Source organism: Tachypleus tridentatus, chromosome 8 (genome assembly GCF_004210375.1).
Source record: "Tachypleus tridentatus isolate NWPU-2018 chromosome 8, ASM421037v1, whole genome shotgun sequence".
Lineage (NCBI taxonomy): Eukaryota > Metazoa > Arthropoda > Merostomata > Xiphosura > Limulidae > Tachypleus > Tachypleus tridentatus.
In genome coordinates this window covers 3,581,243-3,602,968 of record NC_134832.1, presented here as the reverse complement: position 1 = coordinate 3,602,968, position 21,726 = coordinate 3,581,243, and the positions used below count along the sequence as shown (strand labels likewise).

At 34.5% G+C, this 21,726-nt stretch overlaps 1 protein-coding gene across 2 annotated transcripts in view; it reads left to right on the top strand.

The window, feature by feature from the left end:
* Positions 1–20,447: 20,447 nt before the first annotated feature.
* Positions 20,448–21,726, top strand: part of OSCP1 (Organic solute carrier partner 1) — a 110,348-nt gene continuing 109,069 nt past the window's right edge. For both annotated transcript variants that reach the window (XM_076517323.1, XM_076517321.1), the window contains exon 1: positions 20,448–20,743. In XM_076517323.1, coding sequence (XP_076373438.1) covers positions 20,632–20,743 — 112 coding nt within the window. In that variant the 5' untranslated portion in view covers positions 20,448–20,631. The remainder of the gene's footprint in view (positions 20,744–21,726) is intronic.

Genomic DNA, 21,726 nt, shown 5'->3' with positions numbered 1-21,726 from the left:
ACCTACACCTAAACTACATGGAATTTGGAAACGGAAGTCGCATAACTGTAAAACTTGTGATAGAAATAAATTAAAATTGTTTGTGTGTGTTTTCCTTAGAGCAAAGCCACATGGGGCTATCTGCTGAGTTCATCGAGGGGAATCTGACCCATGATTTTAGATTTGTAAATTCGTAGACTTACCGCTGTACCAGCAGGAGACTATAAGTTATGTTAGTTGGGTTTTATAAAAACAAACAAACAAATAAAAAACTATTTTATTTAATTAGGACTTTTATTTTACGTTTCTCGTTAGTTATTTGTTGCATTGAATCAACATCTGTGTAACCCTTTGAACGGACTGAACTCATTTGTTGTATTAGTCTGAAGAAGTGGCGAGTAGTTCATATCTTACATTTACGTAAATTATAAGTTTTAATTTTATATGTTATTATTAGTATGTACGTTTTGAACTGTCAGCTATTTAGCATCACTGGTGTTCTTCTGAGTTTTGTAGAATTGTATTAATTGAAATTTTCCCAAAATGTTGCTTGCATTACTGAAAATATTTGAAGTGGTTTGTATTAATCACGATTGGTGTAAGAGAACTGTTTTAAAGCAGGAAACCATTATTTTATGGAACATCTCATAAAGTCGCTTATCCGCATCAGTAAAAAAAACAAACAAAAAATACAGTGCGTGGATAACAAAATCGTAAAAAATATATTACGTGTCTAAGTAAGAAAAAAAGTATAAATGTGATTTACGAATGTACTTGTACAATGGTAATTTAAACAAGTTCAAAGCTATATAAGATCACGACCGGGTTGATTAGTAATGGGCTCGGATTTCTCATAATTAACGATTTATTGTTACAAAAACCGCGCTTCGCAATTTAGAACCAGTGGTGAGCTGTTTGTTTGTTTTTGAATTTCGCACAAAGCCACTCGAGGGCTATCTGTGCTAGCCGTCCCTAATTTAGCAGTGTAAGACTAGAGGGAAGGCAGCTAGTCATCACCACCCACCGCCAACTCTTGGACTACTCTTTTACCAACGAATAGTGGGATTGACCGTAACATTATAACGCCCCCACGGCTGATATGGCGAGCATGTTTGGTGCGACCGGGATTCGAACCAGTGACCCTCAGATTACGAGTCGAAAGCCTTAACCCACCTGTCCATGCCGGGCCGCCAGTGGTGAGCTACAAGGTTTGGTTTGTTTTGAAGTTGGCGCAAAGCTAATCGAGGGCTATCTGTGCTAGCCGTCCCTAATTTAGCAGTGTAAGACTAGAGTTGGTCTACGTTTTTACCCACAAATAGTGGAACTGACCGTCACATTATAACATACCCACGGCTAAAAAAGCGAGTTACAAGGCCAATGTTGCTCAAGAGCTGGCAGTGGGTTTGAATAATGTGAAATTACTGATGGCGCTCCTGTACTTTGTTTTACGTTCACGAATAACAGGAAATATAGTAATTACGTTTATATCATCTGAAATACATTAAAGTAGTTATCTGAATTACTGTAATAATGTAACGGACATTTTTATTGGAGCAAACGAGGGACGTAAGTGTTAGGTTGGTATCCAGTTATTAGATTTTAGGATAAATACTTTATCTTGTAACGTACTATCAGACAACCCAGTAACTGTTCCGAACGCTTGTCAACGCGGCGAAATTAAACTTTCCATTAGGATTTACGACAGTCGTGAACACATATTAGAAACTTTACGAATTCCGCAGTTTAATTTTATTATATTAATTTATTTTATAGAATGTGCTCGATTAATGATCCCTGCTTTTCGTGCTATATACCAGACCAATATATTAATGAACAGTTACATGATGAATTACACAGGATAATTTCATGTAAACTTCAATAACCAGAATTACTAATACTTGTTGCACTGGACCAAACAGAAACCTAACGAGTGCTTCTAAAAACAAAATATGCAGTATTATTATGATTTAAGTTGTTTGTTGCTAAATGCAGTAGGCTATCTGCGGTCTTCTGCCCACCACGGGTACCGAAATCTGATTTTTCGTATTACAAGTCCTCAGATTTACCACTGAGCCGTCAGGGGTAATTCCTTTCATATAACAACGACTATATGGGTCGCATAATTTATACTAATTGTTATTTAATGCTAATATTCAGGTTGATACACAATCCATTTTCTGTGCTTCGTCCACAACGTGGAATACAGCTATCGATTTTAGCGCTGTGAGCCCGTAAACTTAACACTGAGTCATCGGGGGACGTCCGGGGTGGTTTCGGCGTGTTTTTCAATATGTTTATCTATATATGCAAAGCAGAGTTTCACCTATTCGGTATTGAGAGGAACTGCCTAAACTTATTTGGAGTACGCTTAACAGATGAACCCAGAAAGTGACTGTACTAATTTGGAATGCATTAAATAGAGTAACCCACGAAGTGACTAAACTAATTTAGGGTACATTATAGAGATGAATCCAGGAAGTGACTAATTTGGAATACATTAAACATATGAACTCAGAAAGTTACTGAATTTATTTGGAGTGCATTAAACAGATGAACCCAGGAAGTTATTAAACTAATTCGGAATACATTAAAGAGATAAACCCAGGAAGCGACTGAATTAATTTGTAGTACACTAAACAGACGAACCCAGGAAGTGACTAAACTAATTTGGAATACATTAAACAGATGAATCCAGGAAGTGATTAAACTAATTTGGAATATATTAAACAGATAAACCCGGTAAGTGACTAAACTAATTTGGAATACATTAAACAGATGTATTCTGGAGATACAGGTCATGACTGTATTTACTTTTATAGAAATCTCTCTTTATTAACTCCGTAACAAACATATTATAACAACCACTTCGAGTAATTTGCTAGTACTACCAATTACAAGACATAGTGACAATCATTTGTGGTTGGTTAGTTTGTGCCCAAGTGGCAACAAACACACTATGAAAATATGTCCATGTAGCAATAAATATAATATGAAAATATATCCAGATGGCAACAAGTATACTATGTAAAAAAAAGAAAAATCAGACAGAGACAAGTATACTATTTAAATACGATCAGGTATACGGCCATGAACCATGATAGCTGTTTATATTACAGATTACACAGGCATCTGCTCAAACTCTGATACATGTATAATACTCGGGCAAAAAGTAAACTTATTCGTCAAACAACACCTAAAAACTTTCCTCTTCAACAGTTAAGACCACCCAACATTGATAATAAGGGAAAAAGTGATTTCACAATTGTTACATTAAATCAAAATTTGCCCATTTCTGCATATTATTATTATTGTTTCATAAGCCTACAGCAAAGATGACTTCGTATTTTGCAGCAAAACCTAAAAAGATATACTATAGAAGGTGCTGTGAATATCCATCACCTATTTAAAAGTTTATCATTTCCAATTAAAAGTTGAATTACGTTGCGGTAAATGAGTGATTTATGCGATGTTGTTGTAAGCAGTTTCCTTTTTACTCGATATTTGTTAAGGGACAAGGACTCGATGGTTTTGTGATTTACTATATATGATAATTTTACGTATCAGAAAAACAATGGGTACGTAAAACCAAGGTGTATGACAACTAGGAAATAAAGCAGGTTCCTATAGAGGCTCAACGCGTTCAGAATACAGGTACCATCTGATATAATATTAAAAGAGAACGTAATATTAAAACAATTTTGAGCCTTACCACATTGTTTCAGTCTACGTTGCCACGTTTCGTCGTGCTCTGTCTGAAGAACGTGATTTTAACAATTGCTCTGCACAATAGTTTCTATTTGTAAAATCCTTCATCGTAAGGATGTCATGTGCAAAACATAAATTTCTTCCCCGAGGGCCTTCCATAAGCCATCCAATGTATGAGAACAACGGTTTCTTAGCGCTTGTTTCAAGAGTCCAATCTTTAAGAAAAAAGAAAAATGAGCTGCATCCGGTGACGCGTCCTTATTGAATAGCACGAATACCTGTTTCATTCTCCAGCTGTTTAAGGTATGCCATAGTAAAATGTTGGCATGGCTAGAACCTTTATCTTGGTAAATCTATATCATGTCAGCCTATTTTTATCGAAGAAATCCTTCTTTATTACATTCTATACTGTTGCGTGAGTCACGTGGACGACTTTTTCCACCTGTGTTAATGGATTCTCACCTGTTACAAGACATGGCACTTTGCTTTTTACAGCTGGGGTGCGATTTGTTGCACATATCTTTCTGGATGGTCCCGGATTTCCATGCTGATACATATTCCTTTGTTTTCCAATGTCATTAACATAAAAGGAATATCTGTGTCTTCGAAATTCAAATCCCCAATCTGAACACATCTTTATGACCTGAGTACTATTAATATTTTGCATCAAAAAGAGCTAATATTCAAATAGAGCAATTTTCGGTGACATCATACTGTGTACCAAATGTCAAGCAGACTCAAATACAAACCAGTTGACCTTGACTCTATATTATCGGCTGTAAATGTCATGTGATTTGCATATTCAAAATCGATTTAATATAACGTACTGAACCTCTTTATTTTAGTATGTACACCTTAGTTGACATTTATTAGTACAACATGTCTGACATCACAGTAAGACTGACAACAGTTCATGTCACATGATTGTTTTGCGTTACTCATTACGGGTTTCTGTTAAGAAGAGTATATAATACTTTGTTGTATGACGCTGACAACACTGGCATGAATAACGAATAAACATTTACAGTGATATTATAGTGGAGTTATTTTTTCTTATTTAACACTAGAAGCAAAAACCAAATTAAACATAGTAGTTATAAAAATGAACTGACTTTTTTCAAATAACAAACACTAAACTAATATTACTTTTTAAATCCCTCCAACTGGCACAGCGACAAGCCTGTAGGTTTATAATTTTAAAAACTGGGTTTCGATATCCATGATGGGCAGAGTACAAATAGTACATTGTATAGCTTTGTGCTCAACAGGGAAACAAAGCAACTATTTAAACATTAGCTTAAATGACCATATATAAATCCTAGAATAATGTCTGTTTTATGTATGTAAAAACGGCTCGTTTGGGTTGAGAATTTTTTTTACGTAAAGGAGCGAACAACGTTTCGACCTTTTTCGGTCATCGTCAGGTTCAAAGAAAGGAATAGGTATCTGACCGGAAGCTGACTTCATACTGGTCAACTATACTCATTCAACACCTGTGGATTTCTGTGTAATTCTTCTTTTTTAACGAGCACTGGAAGAATTCTCGTGACTTATGGAGATCTACAGGATGTGTTCTGAACTCGACTGTTTTGCAATGGGGCTTTTCTAACGGAAAGTTCCAAGTTTCACTGTGTCGGTATTTGGGTATTGATGTTAAATACCCAGGAGGGTCAGGTACATTTGACCTCTTCCTCCCTCCCGAACGATTATAGCGCCTGTCTTTAGGGTTTTTTTTGTTTTTTTTTATAGCTTTGGGCCAGAGTAAAAGTATAACATCATACTCAGGCCCATTTCAGGGCTCGGTCCATGCATGGACGAACAAGAAGTTTTATTGTTTTTTTTAATTATTTCTCTTGTGTTTTTTTTCTTCATTTTTTATTTTTTTTGCATTTTCATATATATATATATATTTTTTTGTATTTTTCTCCTTTTTCTTCATAGAGAGAATGCTATTACTACTTGTAGTAACACACACAAAAAAAGTAATAATAATAATAATTCAATAAGAGAAAAAAAGTAATCATGATTTAAAAAAAAGAAAAATAATAATAATAATAATAAAAAAGAAAGAAACAGTGACTAAGTGTCTAGTGCATAGTAGCCTGGCATGGCCAAGCGCGTAAGGCGTGCGACTCGTAATCCGAGGGTCGCGAGTTCGCGCCCTCGTCGCGCTAAACATGCTCGCCCTCCCAGCCGTTGGGGCGTATAATGTGACGGTCAATCCCACTATTCGTTGGTAAAAGAGTAGCCCAAGAGTTGGCGGTGGCTGGTGATGACTAGCTGCCTTCTCTCTAGTCTTACACTGCTAAATTAGGGACGGCTAGCACAGATAGCCCTCGAGTAGCTTTGTGCGAAATTCCAAAACAAACAAACTAGTGCATAGTGGCCAGCTTGTGTTACATTTCTTAAATATATGTTAAAAGGGGAGAGGTATTTAGGACTATTTACATCATGTACGTGATATCTGTCAAGATCACACATTAAGTCATTTTTATGCCAATTCTTATTGAAATATTTTAGAAAATTATGCAAGAGTCTTTCAGATATTGTGTCTATGTTTGCATACTTGTGCATGAATGTGGTTGAGGTGCTACGTGGTACTTTATATGCTGAAGTTAATACTGAATTTTGTATACGTTGGAGTTTCTGTACATGTGTGGGTGCTATGTTAATCCAGGCAGGTGATGCATATTATATTGTTGGTCTAATGTACGTTTTGTAGATTTTAAGTATGTTGTTTGGTGATGTTCCTTGGATTTTACCTGAAAGACTTCTTGTATAGTTTGCTCTTTTCCAGATTCGTATCAGTATATTTTTAATATGTGGTAACCACGTTAATTTTGAATCATAGGTTAGACCTAGAAATTTAGCAGAAGTAGTAGTCAGTAAAAGTGATCCATTCATATAGAGTTTTGGTGCATCTTTTTTCAGCTTATTCAGTCTGCTGAATAATATGACTTGGGTTTTTGGAATATTGATTTTGATTCTGTATTTCTGGCAGTATTCTTCGATGTTATTTAGGACTGGTTGTAGGTTCGTTGCTGCTATTGACGGAGTGGGGGCACTTTTCCAGACTGCTACATCGTCAGCGAACTGTGATGCATAACCTAAATTTAGGTCCGACAGAGGCATATTACTCACGTACATGATAAATAATATAGGGCTAACAACCCCTCCCTGCGGGTCTCCTGCTTCGGGTTCTAACGGAAACTTTGCTGGAGGGTTTGCTTTTGAATTTCGCGCAAAGCTACACGAGGACTATCTGAGCTAGCCATCCCTAATTAGCAGTGTAAGAGTAGAGGGAAAGCAGCTAGTCATCACCACCTACCGCCGACTCTTGGGCTACTCTTTTATCAACCAATAATGGGATTAACTATAACATTATAACGCTCCCACGGATGAAAGTGTGAGCATGTTTGGTGTGAGAGGGATTCGAACCTGCGACCCTAGGATTACGAGTCGAGAGCCTTAACCACCTGGCCATGCTGAGACTGTGCTGGAGGGCTATTGTCAAAATGCACGTTTTTCAGTTAGGTCGTGACTGGACGTGGCAACATAGAATATAGAAACGTGATGAGCTCTTAAAGTAATTTTAATATGTCGTACTTATCCTCTGTAATTTTCACTGATAAATAAAACTGATTTTATTTTGTTTAACAAAAACATGAACGTAAATGTATTATTTATTTCCTTCTGTATAAGATGACTTTGGACATAAAAATGATGCCCATCGTAATGTGTATTTCAGTTAAAATTGTTGATATGTATATATAATCCGTGTTTTCACTTTAGATATTTCTGGTTCAAAACAATATGATATTATATTTGTCAGGTAAACTTCCCTGGTTAAGAGCTTTGAGTTGTTGCTAATCTTATTTATATCCGACTTACGTAATCAATACAGAGCTGTAGAAAGGCATGAGATTTCATTACAAAATAAATTGTTTGTTTTTGAATTTCGCGCAAAGCTATACGAGGGCTATGTGCACTAGCGTCCCAAATTTAGCAGTGTATGGCTAGAGGGAAGGCAGCTAGACATCACCACTCACCGCCAACTGTTGGGCTAATCTTTCATCATCGAATAGTGGGATTGACCAACACATTATAACTTCCCCACGGCTGAAAGGGCGAGTATGTTTGGTGCGACTGAGATTTGGACCCGCGACCCTCAGATTACGAGTCGAGCGCCCCAACCACCTGCCATGCCGGGCTTTAAAAATAAATCAGATGTTAAAGCCAAGGTTTTTATTGAAGACTGTGAGATGACTTATAGGACGTTTGACTTACAAAAGAAGTGTTGTCATCGACAGTAGTGTAGGCTGATACTTTAAAAATATAGGACAGGTTTAAATTTTTATTATTTTCAACGGTTGAAAGCCTTAAAAGGCCAAATATCTTTTCGCCCTTATGTTATGTTATAAAGTTTCTCACGTACTATGAATTGTAGTGACCAATTCCTAGTAAAGGATCCCCAACATATATCACTTTGTATTTCTAATTCCTAGTAAAGGATCCCAACATATTACTTTGCATTTCTAATTCCTAGTAAAGGATCCCCAACATATTACTTTGTATTTCTAATTCCTAGTAAAGGATCCCCAACATATTACTTTGTATTTCTAATTCCTAGTGAAGGATCCCCAACATATTACTTTGTATTTCTAATTCCTAGTAAAGGATCCCCAACATATTACTTTGTATTTCTAATTCCTAGTAAAGGATCCCCAACATATTACTTTGTATTTCTAATTCCTAGTAAAGGATCCCCAACATATTACTTTGTATTTCTAATTCCTAGTAAAGGATCCCCAACATGTTACTTTGTATTTCTAATTCCTAGTAAAGGATCCCCAACATGTTACTTTGTATTTCTAATTCCTAGTAAAGGATCCCCAACATATTACTTTGTATTTCTAATTCCTAGTAAAGGATCCCCAACATATTACTTTGTATTTCTTAGAGACAACAGCCAATTTAAAACGTAAAATAATTTTAGGCTGGAGTAAAACTTGTCTCTAATCTGTTAGTCTAATCACGTCTTTTCCTAAATGCGTAATACTGGTCATTTCATGATGGTCAGTACAAACATTCTCAGTTTTTGATATAGATAAATGGCCGCATTAAGACATTTCACAACTTCTCTTGTTTATATTTTTCCTTCTTACAACGCGAACTAATATAAGTAGTTTATGATAAATAAGTATTCACTTTTCTTTTAAAAATGAACACCACTTGAAAACGTAAAAAAGTTAATGTAGTGAATCATGCGTATCTGTATTTCTTAATCAACCAATCTCTTTAAAACCCACAAACATTTTAGGGCGTTGCCATCAATATTTCTAATCCAATTATTTTTGATCATGTTTAATTATTCTGTGAATCAACCGTATTTCTTTTTAAAACTTTAACCGTTCTTTATTTGTAAAGTCTTTTTAAATTATCAAATACAGAAACATTTACTTGAATGTCTATAGCGTGCTAAAGTAGTTAATACACTTTTAGTTCATATTGGTATCACTACAGGTTGTGGTATCAGTGCTTCCAGACTGTGAATCCGAGGATTCATGGCTCGCGTCCCATTGTCCAAAACAAATCGCTTTGTGCTCTTGGGTTACGGGTGTGCTACAAAAATGGCTGTTCGAAAAAAGTAGCCCAAATGTTTGCGACAATTGTTATTGACTACCTACCTTCCATTTGTTCAGAATTAGGGACAAGAAAGGAAGATAGCCCTTTACGAAGCTATGGGCCTTTTTTTTTAAAAACAAATGAAAACAATATTGGTGACTACTATAAAATTGACTTTGTTTTAATATCGTGTTTGCCAAGAACATTACTATATACTTTGTCTGATTTAAAGTTAAATTTAATAAGCTCATGCTTTCGAAAACCATTTATCAAACTTGATTAAAACGCAATGAGCTGCTTTTAGTATTTTAGCTCCCCTATTGGCACAATGGAAAATCTGAAAGCTCATAACGCTAAAACACCGGATTTCAATACCCGTGGTGAGTATAGCTCAAACAACCAATTGTGTAACTCTTTTTGCTGAATTACAAACAAGCGCATAAATTAGTATTCTAAAATTACTCGAATTACGTCACGTGTTTATAACTAGGTACGATAATGTGGAAAGTATTTGCTCTATTTTTCGTAATATTTCAATATGATTTCTTTGCTAATAAAAATCTATTTGAAGTATAAAAATGAAGTTTCTTTTCCTTTCTTTTTAATACAAAATAATAATTTTAGTGTGAACATTACTTAAAACTTTCACGTGAATACAAGAGTCAACCAATAAGGTTGTGTTAACCTGATAAATAGCATCCATAATGAGCAACAAAATATTTGTTGAAAATAAATAGTAAAACAAGTTATTAGCTACATTAACAGAAACAGATATAATTCAAGTAAAGGCACTGAAAATAGTTTGAATGTATCATGTGCAGTGCCATATAAAAACACTGGTCACATCGGGAAAACGTCAACAGAAGGTTGTAGGTTATTCATTACAAAAGAATTACCTGGATGTAGCTAATCTTCTGCTCAGAAGTCAAAAGAATCAGTATATTCTGATTACTAGTGATTTATCTACGAAATAGGCTAAAACGTAACCACTGGTGGATAGTTTAGCACAGTCTGTCACTGATATGTTGATTAAACAATGAATAACAAATCTGTAGCTCATGGAGAAATACTCATCAATCAGGAAACTAAGTTCAACAGTGAAATATTTACAAAATTGTGTCAAATGTTTGTCGTGGTGAAAATGCAGACTTCAAGGTACGATCCTCAGTTTCATGGTTTAATGGGAAATGCATACGACTTTCAAGTGAATGACTGCTAATTTTATGAATTATGAAAAAAAAGCCCAAGTAAGTTGTTAGGCACCTTTTGTGTGCTAAGAAGAAATAGTGCTGCGTAGTGGACTAGGGACTTGACCATCAAACTGGTGTAAATATACAGTAGCATCTTCAGGAATATGTGGAGTGGCTATATGTATGATTATATATTTGTGTGTGTGTGTATATATACATATATCCATGTATCTATGTATATAAATTTTTACTTCAACAGATGGATAAGATGGCAAGATACTAAAGAACTCTCATGAAGAAACGACAATTCAATGAAAGTTTGAGCTTGGTAACTGCATAAAACTATAGTGCTTATATATATACTACATAAGCAATTTGTTTCTAACTCTGAACTGGTCCGTGTTTATATGTCAATAGCTCAGTCTCAGTTGTCCCTGAGACAACTGTTGACAAGCTGGATTTTGTGCACTCACCAAGCCTATCGAGCACAGGCTCATCCAAATATTGAAGATGAGATTCTGTTGTACAGTCTTACAACCTGTAGAAGCCATATAAAAAAAACACATTAGTTTTAAAAATTCACTTTAGCTGCTCTAGTGATAAACCAATATGCCAGCATCTACCTCGTAATTATTATAGTTGGAATTAATCGCTCTGTTCGAAACAGTTAAAATGTTCAGTTGATTGCCAAAGTACCAAAGCTATCAAGAGACAATCCATACTACAACCTCTGTATATCATCGTAAAGAGACCTCGATTATAGTGCAGTTACGACAGCTGGAGGAAATGAAAATATGGCCCTTACTTTCTAAGATGTTGAATCATCTTGATGTAATATCTTCCACTAATTACTTGATCATCCATATGAATTGTAGCAAGATTTATTTTTGCATGCAAGTCATGAAGTGCCAACCATATATATATATATATATATCAACAGCAAAATAAGTACTTAGGATATTAATAACTAACTCTACCTGTTAATGATATTTGAAACTCTGAAAGGACTTTGATATCATTGCTTTTTATGTGCTCACGTTAAGTTTGGACAAACGTAGCTTAAATAATTGCCTAAGCAATCTTGTACGAAAACTGATGTAATGTTGTGTTTTTAGCAGTTTATACAAATTAAAAGCAAACGTATCTATCACTTTCTAATAGTTTTGCTTCAGAAATATGTTTTACTTATAAAATTAAACCACTTATACATTTTGTAGATTTATTGGTTGTTTTGTTTCACTAGTTCTTTAACCTGTCACTCTGTCTTTTGTATTAAAATTCAAGGACCATCTTGTCTTGCTGATAGACCTGAGAAACCTCAATCTAGTGACGCAGTACATGAGAAAAGACGCTAGGTGGCAGGAGTTGTCAAACAAAAGAATTTTTCTGAACGTGATTTTAGAGTATCTATATCGAGCTGTCCAGGCTTATTAATTGCAAGATTGATAAGGTTATTGCAAATACGTTAATGTATTTTTAGTTTAAAGTAAGCTCTCCTTTTCAACGTAATATTTTATACTTTATCCAGTATTTTCTTTTTATTTTATTTTATTTTATGTAATTAATTATTTATCTATGTTTATTATGATGTCTTATGTGTCATTTACAGATGTGTTTAATGGAAACTACAACTACAGTACCAAATTACGTAGTCCAACCACCTATCTAATACTCATTTATACTTAATTCAGCTATCCACTATTGATTTAAATGTTTGTACTTCGGAAGTTCCTTAAACATTTTACTCTAAAATAGATATATTCATTGAGGTATGTCCACGTAGATATTCCATGCAGGTATACTGCAGTTAGTTAATAATGTCACCATGCAAAAACACGTTACTCATGAACTAATAATTTGTAACTTCACAAACGAAAATACTCACAATCAAACACACTGTCTCCATTGAAACTTTTTTTCTTAATAAATTAGAAAATTACAATGAGGACATCCAAAAGGGGAGAGCTAAGGAGGCATATATTTGTTTATTGATTCAGACCCGCCCTGGAAAAATATCCGTGGACATCTAGAGATCAGAATTTGTTTTTGCTGACAGTTACCAGTTAGTTCCATCGCTGTACATAGTAGAAAGTGTGACATTGGTATTGGTAAGTGCCAAAACAAAGAAGACGAAATTTATTTTACTTGAAACCAGCCTTAGCAGAAAGTGTAACACTGGTACTGGTAATGCCAGAACAAAGAAAAGAAGACGAAAACTATTTTATCTGAAACCCGCCTTAGCAGAAATTGTGGCATTGGGACTATTAGTACCAAAACAAAGAAAAGAAGACGAAAACTGTTTTACCTAAAACCCGCCTTAGCAGAAAGTGTGACATTGGGACTATTAGTACCAAAACAAAGAAAAGAAGACGAAAACTGTTTTACCTGAAACCTGACTTATTTCAAGTTTATCTAAATCTCAGAACTTTATAAATATTGGAATTGCTATAAAATTATTGTACTGTTCTGTGTTAATCATCATGTTTACGTTATATTTATATGTTATTTCTTGTATCAATGACTCAGTAAGCCAGTGCAATGATCTTATAATTAATTCACAGTTATTTCATATGTAGTGGGTTTTTATTTACAATTGCTTTGTGCTTTGTGATTAGAAACTAATATAAAAATGTCTACAAGACCAAAACGCCAACAAAATTCTTTAAATAAGTAACGCACCATTTGTTATACAGTAAGCATGTAACACTCATAACTAATCAGAGAGTTTCAAAAAATTGAAGCCTAAATTAATTAAAAAATCCAAATAAATAAGTGATAATGAAGTATTTCAAATTACAAAAGACAAGGAATTTTATAATTACTAGCGAACTTCTAAAATGTTAATTTTCAAAGACTACAAATTTAGCTTTTTAACCTTAATGGATTTTGTTTTGATATAAATTTGTTGTCAATTCCAGGTTGGCTAGATGTTGTTAAGTGTAAAGCTATGTAATGGATTATCTATTTTCTGTCTACCATAGATACCGAAACTCAATTTGTACCATCACAAAAAGCAGTCTTAAAAACCGCTTAATATATCATATTCAATTTTTCATTTGTCAGTAATCTTTAAAAAAGATATGATAGCTTCAATTTTAAAGGCAACAATAGAATTAGCTACTGCTTATTTTAAGAACAAACTATATTTGTGATTTTTATATAACTGTTAAAACAATTATGATGAATATATTTTTAAAATATTAATTTTTCGAAACATTAAAATTAACCACTCTCAACAGGTTAGAAATAATTTGGCTGTGAAATTAATGCTCTTGAGTTTGAATTTCGGGCAAAGCTACACGATGACTATCTGCGTTAGCCCTCCCTAATTTTACACTGTAAGACTAGAGGAAAGGCAATTAGTCATCACCACCATCTCTTGCGCTGCTCATTTCACCTACGAACAGTAAGACTGACCGTCACCCCCTAACGCCTCCACGGTTGAAATGGCGAGCATGTGGAGTGCGGCTAGGATTCGAACCCGCGACTCTCAAATTACGAGTCGATCGCTCTAGCCAGCTGCGCATGCCGACTCGAATTAATGGTGAGTTATTAACTTAAAAACCATAACGAAACTCCTATTTACTTGATTACGAAACTTCACGTTAATTTACTGTTTGATTTATGAGTTTCTGTTTACACTTATCAACAGTTTTTAGATTTGGAATACCAATATTCATTAAAATAAAATAAGAATATATTTTCTTAGTGTTTAAACTAAAGTAAAACATTGATATTCATTCGTCAAACTTTGCCAACGTTAAATCCTACTATTACAATTTTCTATAAAGACACTTTTGAACACTAGATGCCATTACTTATCAGACCTATCTAATACCTTTTGTTAGTATAAAAAATTGCTATTGACAAAACATTAATTTAAATGCAAACCGTAGTTTTCATGTCTTGCGTTTGAACTTTCCTTATTATAACATTTTCACGCATGCCATTTAAGGTACGCTTTCTTGCAGGTATTATATGTTAGATCGATAACTCCTGGTCAGTTTGAAAAAAAGATATCAGCAGTCAGACAAACAACTCACATAGACACGCAGTTATGACAGAAAGTGTTCGTACCCCTGCGTCCCGAGTGGTTTTTTGCTGATAACTTAAAAAGTATCACGATTAGGATACTAGAAGTACAGTATATTATAAATATTATACTAACACACATCTACAAAAATGTTTATGTAAATTAAACGGCAAATAAACTGTTTATAAACAAATAACAAAAAATAAGAGGAGCAGAAAGTGTTCGTACAGTTCAGAACGTGTGAAAAAACTGATATTCCCGTAAAAATTTTGTTTAGTTTGGCGAATAAACTACATTATACCATTCCAGAACTAATCACTTGGTTCATAATTATTGGAATTTAGCCAGCAAAAAATTTACTTCCAGCAATTTAGCGCCGTCTCCGTCATTATCTGCTTGGTCACCATGGCGAACAGGAAACAACTGTCCAGTGATTTAAAAAACCGAATTATTGTAAAATACAAGTCTCGTGTGTCTCTTTTCGGTATTGCTACACAACTTAATATGCCGAAATCTACTGTTCAAAGCATAATTCCCAAGTTTAAGCTTACAGAATCAACTGCTAACCTCCCTAGTTCCGGACGCCCCACCAAAATTCCAGAGAGAACCAAGAGGAAGGTTCTCAGAGAAGTTAGTAGGAACCCTCGTTTAACACAGAAATTGGTGGGGGAAACTGGGGTTGAAGTAAGCACCTCTACAGTTACGAACATGTTACGCTCTTCTGGGTTCAAAGCATGCCGTCCTCGTGGAACTCCATATTTAAAGCTTGTTCATTTAGAAGCACGATTGAGGTATGCAAGAAAGCATGTAGATAAACCCTTTACCTATTGGAAGAGTATTCTTTGGTCAGACGAGACTAAAATCGAGCTTTTCGGCCACAATGATGTTAGCTATATTTTCCGTAAGAAGGGGGAACGAAATCTTCCAAAGAACACCGTCCCTACAGTTGAACACGGAGGTGGCTCGATCATGCTATGGGGTTTCTTCAGCTCTTCTGGTGTAGGCAGCCTTCACCATCTCAACGAAATCATGAAAAAAGAAGAGTACGTTAATATATTAGGCACTTATATCAAGAATGATGCTCGGAAGTTGTGGCTTGGGCGTCGTCGGATCTTTCAGCACGACAATGACCCTAAGCACACATCGAAATATGTGCAATCCTGGTTGCAGAGGAACCATATAAGCGTTCTGGAGTGGCCATCGCAGTTACCCAACCTCAATCCAATTGAAAACGTTTGGCATGAGTTGAAGACCAGGGTTCATCAGCGTCATCCGAAAAACTTGCAAGAGTTAGAGCCCTTCTGTAAAGAAGAATGGAAGAAAATACCAGTCAAGTACTGTCAAACGATCATGAAGGGTTATGAGGAGAGACTACTCCAAGTAATGCACCTGAAAGTCTACACAACTGACCATTGAAGTAGACGCACGAACACTTTCTGCCCCTCCTATGTTTGGAGGTGCAGAAAGTTGTTTATAAACAGTTTATTTGTCATTCAATTTACATAAAACTTAATGTGGGTGTGTGTTAGTATAATATTTATAATATACTTTACTTTCATTATCCTAATCTTGATAGTTTTTAAGTTATGAGGAAAAAACTACTCACGACGCAAGGGTATGAATACTTTCTGTCGTAATTGTAACTTTATTTAATAAAAGTACCCATAAAGCAAGCAATAAAGTAAAGTAATTGTATTTATAATAATGTACAAAGTATGAATATTTAAAGGAAATTATTCCTAAACTGAGTTTTTTTCTTTGGAATTAAGCACAAAGCTATATTGTAGGTTTGTGCGGTTGTTTTTGAATTTCACACGAAGCTACACGAGGGCTACCTGCGCTAGCCATCCCTAATTTAGCAGTGTAAGACAAAGTGAAATAAGCTAATCATCAATACCTACCACAAACTTTTTTAAAAAAATAGTGAGATTGACCATCACATTATAACGCTGAAAGGGCGACCATATTTGGTGTGAGAGGGACGGCGTTTTCATGGCGAATAACGTAATTTTTTTGGACTATCCAGCGTTTTCGCCCGAACTGAACCTCATTGAAAATGTTTGGGGTGGATGGCAAGGGAAGACTGTAGAAATGGACGTCAATCCCAAATAGTGCATGGTCTTCGTAAAGTTATCTTTACCACTTGGAATAACATTCCAGCCAGTCTTCTGCAAACGCTTATATTGACCACGCCAAAGCTAATGTTTGAAGTTATTCGTAATAACGGCCATGCATCTTACTATTGAGACCTCTTGTTGGGCATTTTCTACCCTGTTTAGGACTTCTTTTTGGTATAGTCTTAAACTTTTGACCAGCTTGTATTTAGAATAATTTCATAGTGTTCACATTTTTTCTATTAAATGCCAAAAAGTTTTTTATTTTTATTTTCCCTTTTTTTATTTTCATCTTTCAAAGCTCTATTCAAATAAGTGGTTGAGTCTAACAACGCAAAATGCATATTTTTACTTTATGTTCATTGGCCTTAAGACTTTGGCCAGCAGTGTATATGTATATGGATTTTCTGTCATGTATTTGCATATTGAGCTAAATATTTATAATAAATGATCTTTCATTAATTTGCCATGTCTCCTTATGTTGTTTTTTTTCCAAATGTGTACAATTATCAGTGTAGTAGGGGTAATTTTTAGTTAATCTGAGCAAAAAAAGCAAGTGCCAGTATCATCAAACATAAGTGCAGGTTGGACATAGGAAAAGATTATTTATCCAACCTCAGTGTAAAGACCAAAAACAACAGTGCTGTTTACATTGACTCACCTCATTGTTGTTATGAATCCTTAGCCATAGAGACTAGGACTTGGATTGGAGTGTCTTCTGTAAATACTTATCTCGTTCAAATATTCAGTTTTAGTTGACAAAGTCAAAGGGATTCATGAATTCGATTTAATTCCTTCATCTTTTCTCATACTAGCTCTAAAACTGTATATGACAAAAGACAAAAGGAAGGTAGGAAGTATACACCCTATCCCCTTTTAAACCTTTCACTCTCATGAACTGGTAGCGATTTATTTACTGGAAATTATTAAAATCTGTGAGAATTGTTAATATCACTCCAATAGTTCCTCTAAATGATGCTGATCTAAATAGCCAGTTTTGTTCTGATGGTTTCAAATATTATAAAACTGGTTATTCATGGAGGTGAAATTTCACCCGGCATTACGTTGGTCTGATTATAGATCCATGGAACACACGATGTGAGTTATTAAGCCATTATTTTATTCTAGTTTTACTTCTATATGGTTCTGGTACTTTTTCTGACTTGTGATAATGGACTATCCAACAAGGCCCTCTAATTATATACCAATTGTCATGGCTATCTGCCTTTTTAAGGCATTGGAAATGGATGGCTATTCTTCATCTTATTTGGTTTTCTGAAGCAAAAACCTTTCTTTCCATCTCATTGTAGCATTAGCAGGTATATTTTTACCATGAACCACCTGTAAAGGGTTAAATGCTTGAGAAGCAAAAGATAAACTATACAAGATCAGTGAACGTTGGTTTATTTTTCCTTGTCATAAGATAGTTGATCAGTTTTCCCTGCTATGAATATACTGTGAAATAACCTAATCAAAAAGTATTATGGCTCTCTAGTCTATCGTTTGGTCACGAACTAGGCATTTGAATTGCTCATTCTTGAGCGTCAGCTTTTTTTCTGCAAAGATCTTTAAGATTTCTACAATTCAAAGTTTATGTGTATCTAATTTTCTTAGATGCATGTGTGATGATCCATAACGTTTTTTTGTTTTTTTTGCCATTCTAACCTGCAATCCATCCTTGGAAAGGTAGATATCCTGTTTGATATATTTTTGGTGAACACTCTTGGAATTCTTCCTTTACACGTTTAACCGAACTTTACTAAACTGTGTGGCAGAGTTGGTTCGACCATGACAAAATTATTATTTTGCCCTGCTCTCCTTAGAAAACATGAATCGTGGACGCACGTTGGGACATTCAAACGTGTTTGTTTCTCCTAAAAGACCCAAGACCTGCAAGTCTTGTCTTTCTTTCTTATATTCTCCAGTTTGCTGGACTTGCATTTTAGTACTTATAGATCATTATTAACTAAAGACTGCTTTTGCTTTTATTAAAATAATGCTTGTTTGTTTACTTCTCAGTTTAATGCTGTTATCCATTTATTTCAAATTTCCATCTACATGACAGCCTGCTACTATTTGGCACTTTGTAGCTGCGACATATTGATTTGTATGCTGATTTTTTTTTTAAATACAAACTTTAAGCCAATAGCTACATTTCTTGACTTATTTGAAACCTAATTACAACGGCGGCTATTAAGTACTTTCTCTTTTTTATGTTTGGTTTTCGGAAAATAAATTTAACTTTGATTTAAAGACCTTTTCAATAGCCCAGGCTACACTAGATTATTAGTGAGGTAAAACTGATTTGGGTTCAACGATCCAATTTAGAAAAAAAGGCCAAACTGTAGGTCTTATGAATGCTGAAGTATTAGTGCCAAGAAGTTTAATTAACAGACATTTCCGTCAGTTGCTGGTTTGAATGAAATAGGACCAACTCATAGCCTAGTTGAGATTCACAACAATACGAACATTTATGTGATTGCTTTTATTGAATATTCTCGATATATCCTCTTTTTATTTGTTCTTTCTCCACTGATGTTTTGGAATTTCTTATTGCACTGAAGCAAATGGAAAAATATATTTTTCTTTCATTCCTGAACAGTGTGACAATAATGGTTTAAAGCTACACATAGGTTATTTGTGCTAGACGTCCCTGATTTAGAAGTGAAAGACTAGAAGAAAGGCAACTATTTACCACCGCCCACTGCCAATTTTGAACTACTCTTTTATCACGGCTGAAAGGGTGAGCATGTTTGGTGGGATGGGAATTCGAATACGCGATCCTCAGTTTGCCGAATCAGCACAATGAAATAAGTGGAAGCAAGTATATTAGCAGTTTCGCCATTAATTAAAGACAAAAACATCATGCCATTATGGATCGAAAAGGGAACAATGTACCGGCACACGTTCCTGAACTAAATGCATGTATGAAAAATGTTCAAACATATATAATTCACTGTCACTGAATGCAGATACTTTTATTGTTATCAGAATCTAAGTAAAAACCCTTTGATATATGTTTTATTTATTTACTTCTAATCGAAAGGAAAAAAAATGTTGTTTCATTTTTCCCTTTACCAAAACACATTTTTGATAATATACATATAAGATAAAAGTTTGGGTTTTGCGCATACAAAATCCCGGTTGCTGTTAGTAATAAAATGGCAGTACTATTTATAACTTATACTGTTGTTTTTAATGTTTTGTTGTTAATTAAGTACAAAACTACACAATGGACTCTCTGTGCTCTCCCTTAGACTTGTAGCTGAGCCACCGGGGTCAACTGGCTTTGTGCTTGCTACTTTATTATTTTGTAGGAAATATGTTGTTTTTATGTTTACTTTGAAGTACAATATTAAACAAGGGCTAGGAATATTTGAGTTTAGTATTTACGATTTAATTATTGTTTGTTTATTATTAAGCGAAAAGCTTCACAATGGACGATTTGTGCTGTGCCCTCAGTGAATATCGAAACGCAATTTTCAACATTACTCGTCCTGAAACTTATCACTGAGCTAATATGACACGATTGAACAAGCTATCATGAGTTTGAAACTTTATAATTCTTATCAATTTTTGTCATTAATTTACCATTTCTACACTTGTTGATTTGTTGATGAACTTTAAGGGTTTCATTAATAGCGGCAAAACAGAAAATAAAAACAACTCAAAATGGTTCGAAAAAGCTATAATAGCTTCATTATATTTTTCAGGATCACTAGTTTATTTTCGGAGATTTTCTCGGGATTTTTACGTACAACGCGAGAATTTCAAATAATCTTTGGTAAATATACCTTACAGCGTTTGTTTTCAAGCAATTTACGTAACCATTAGGGACTGACGACTTAAGGTCATAATTGGTTAAACCTACAGTTTTTTGTTTTGTTTTTCTCTCTCACATAGCAACGGGTATTTGTTTACGTAACAAATTGTGTAGGCCTGCCATTTGGAAAATAATAATCAATTTGGGTGAAGAAACTCGGATATGTCGGTGAAAGCTCTGCCAATAATGTTTATTAATCTAGGGGGAGAAATGATGTATGTTCTTTATCAAAGACTTAAAGCTCAAAACATTCCTTCAGATAAGGCTGTGAAAGGTAAGAATGTGGAGCTTGGTAGTTGGAAACAGAGTGGAGTAGAACCGTAGGCCTTATCATCTAACCTTTAAAAAAACGTCTGTATAACTTAGATGTTCTAAAAATATCATTAACATAAAAATCATATATACTATGTTGTTATACGTTACAGTAATATTTACAATGCTTATCGTACATTGATATCGTTCATGTGTGATAAATAAGATAATATGTATTCAAATATCAGTCAGTGAAAATAGTGCACAAAAAGTCATGAATCTTAACTTGAGGTAGTTTACATGATAATGAACACAGGCTTGAATTGAAATAATGAAATCTAAATACATTGTTTATTGATGTCATTCTGCTTACAAAGATTTACCAAAACAATTCTGCATATGGTTAAATAATAAAGCACACTGAGTGGTGTATGTATACACCAAAAATTAATATATATTTTTTGGAGCATCTAAAAGTTTAGCAAAGCATACAACTTATCGAGAATTGGAGACATTTTTCCTATCCAAATAATGCATGTTTACAGGGATGATTTGGTTCATTTTGGGGGCTGACTAACTAACTCAAGTTAATGTAATTTTAAATGTAGCTTTTATGAATTTTAGTTGCTGTGCACTATCAGGGTGTCACCGGAATAGAATAGGTTAGGTAAGGCCAAATAAAAAACAAACATGTTTAGCACATGGTGTTTTCCAAAAAAAGAAGGAAGAAGTCCTTTTTCTAAAATAATTAAGGTTTTGAAAGAAAGTTTGCACCCTTATTTTCATGATTGTTGCTTGTTTTGAAGGGGTCCCTGTTAAAGAGAAGTCTTCTTTCTTTCACTAAAATGATAGAGAATTTATGAGATACAAAGAAAAAGGGTAAAATGAACTGTGTTTATCTAATTTTTTATTTAAAAATCTTCTCTGTTTCTTCGCATGATTGAAAAACAGTAGTTTATAAAAGAAATAAATTGCCAAATAAATGTGGGGAGAGGTGGCTGCAAA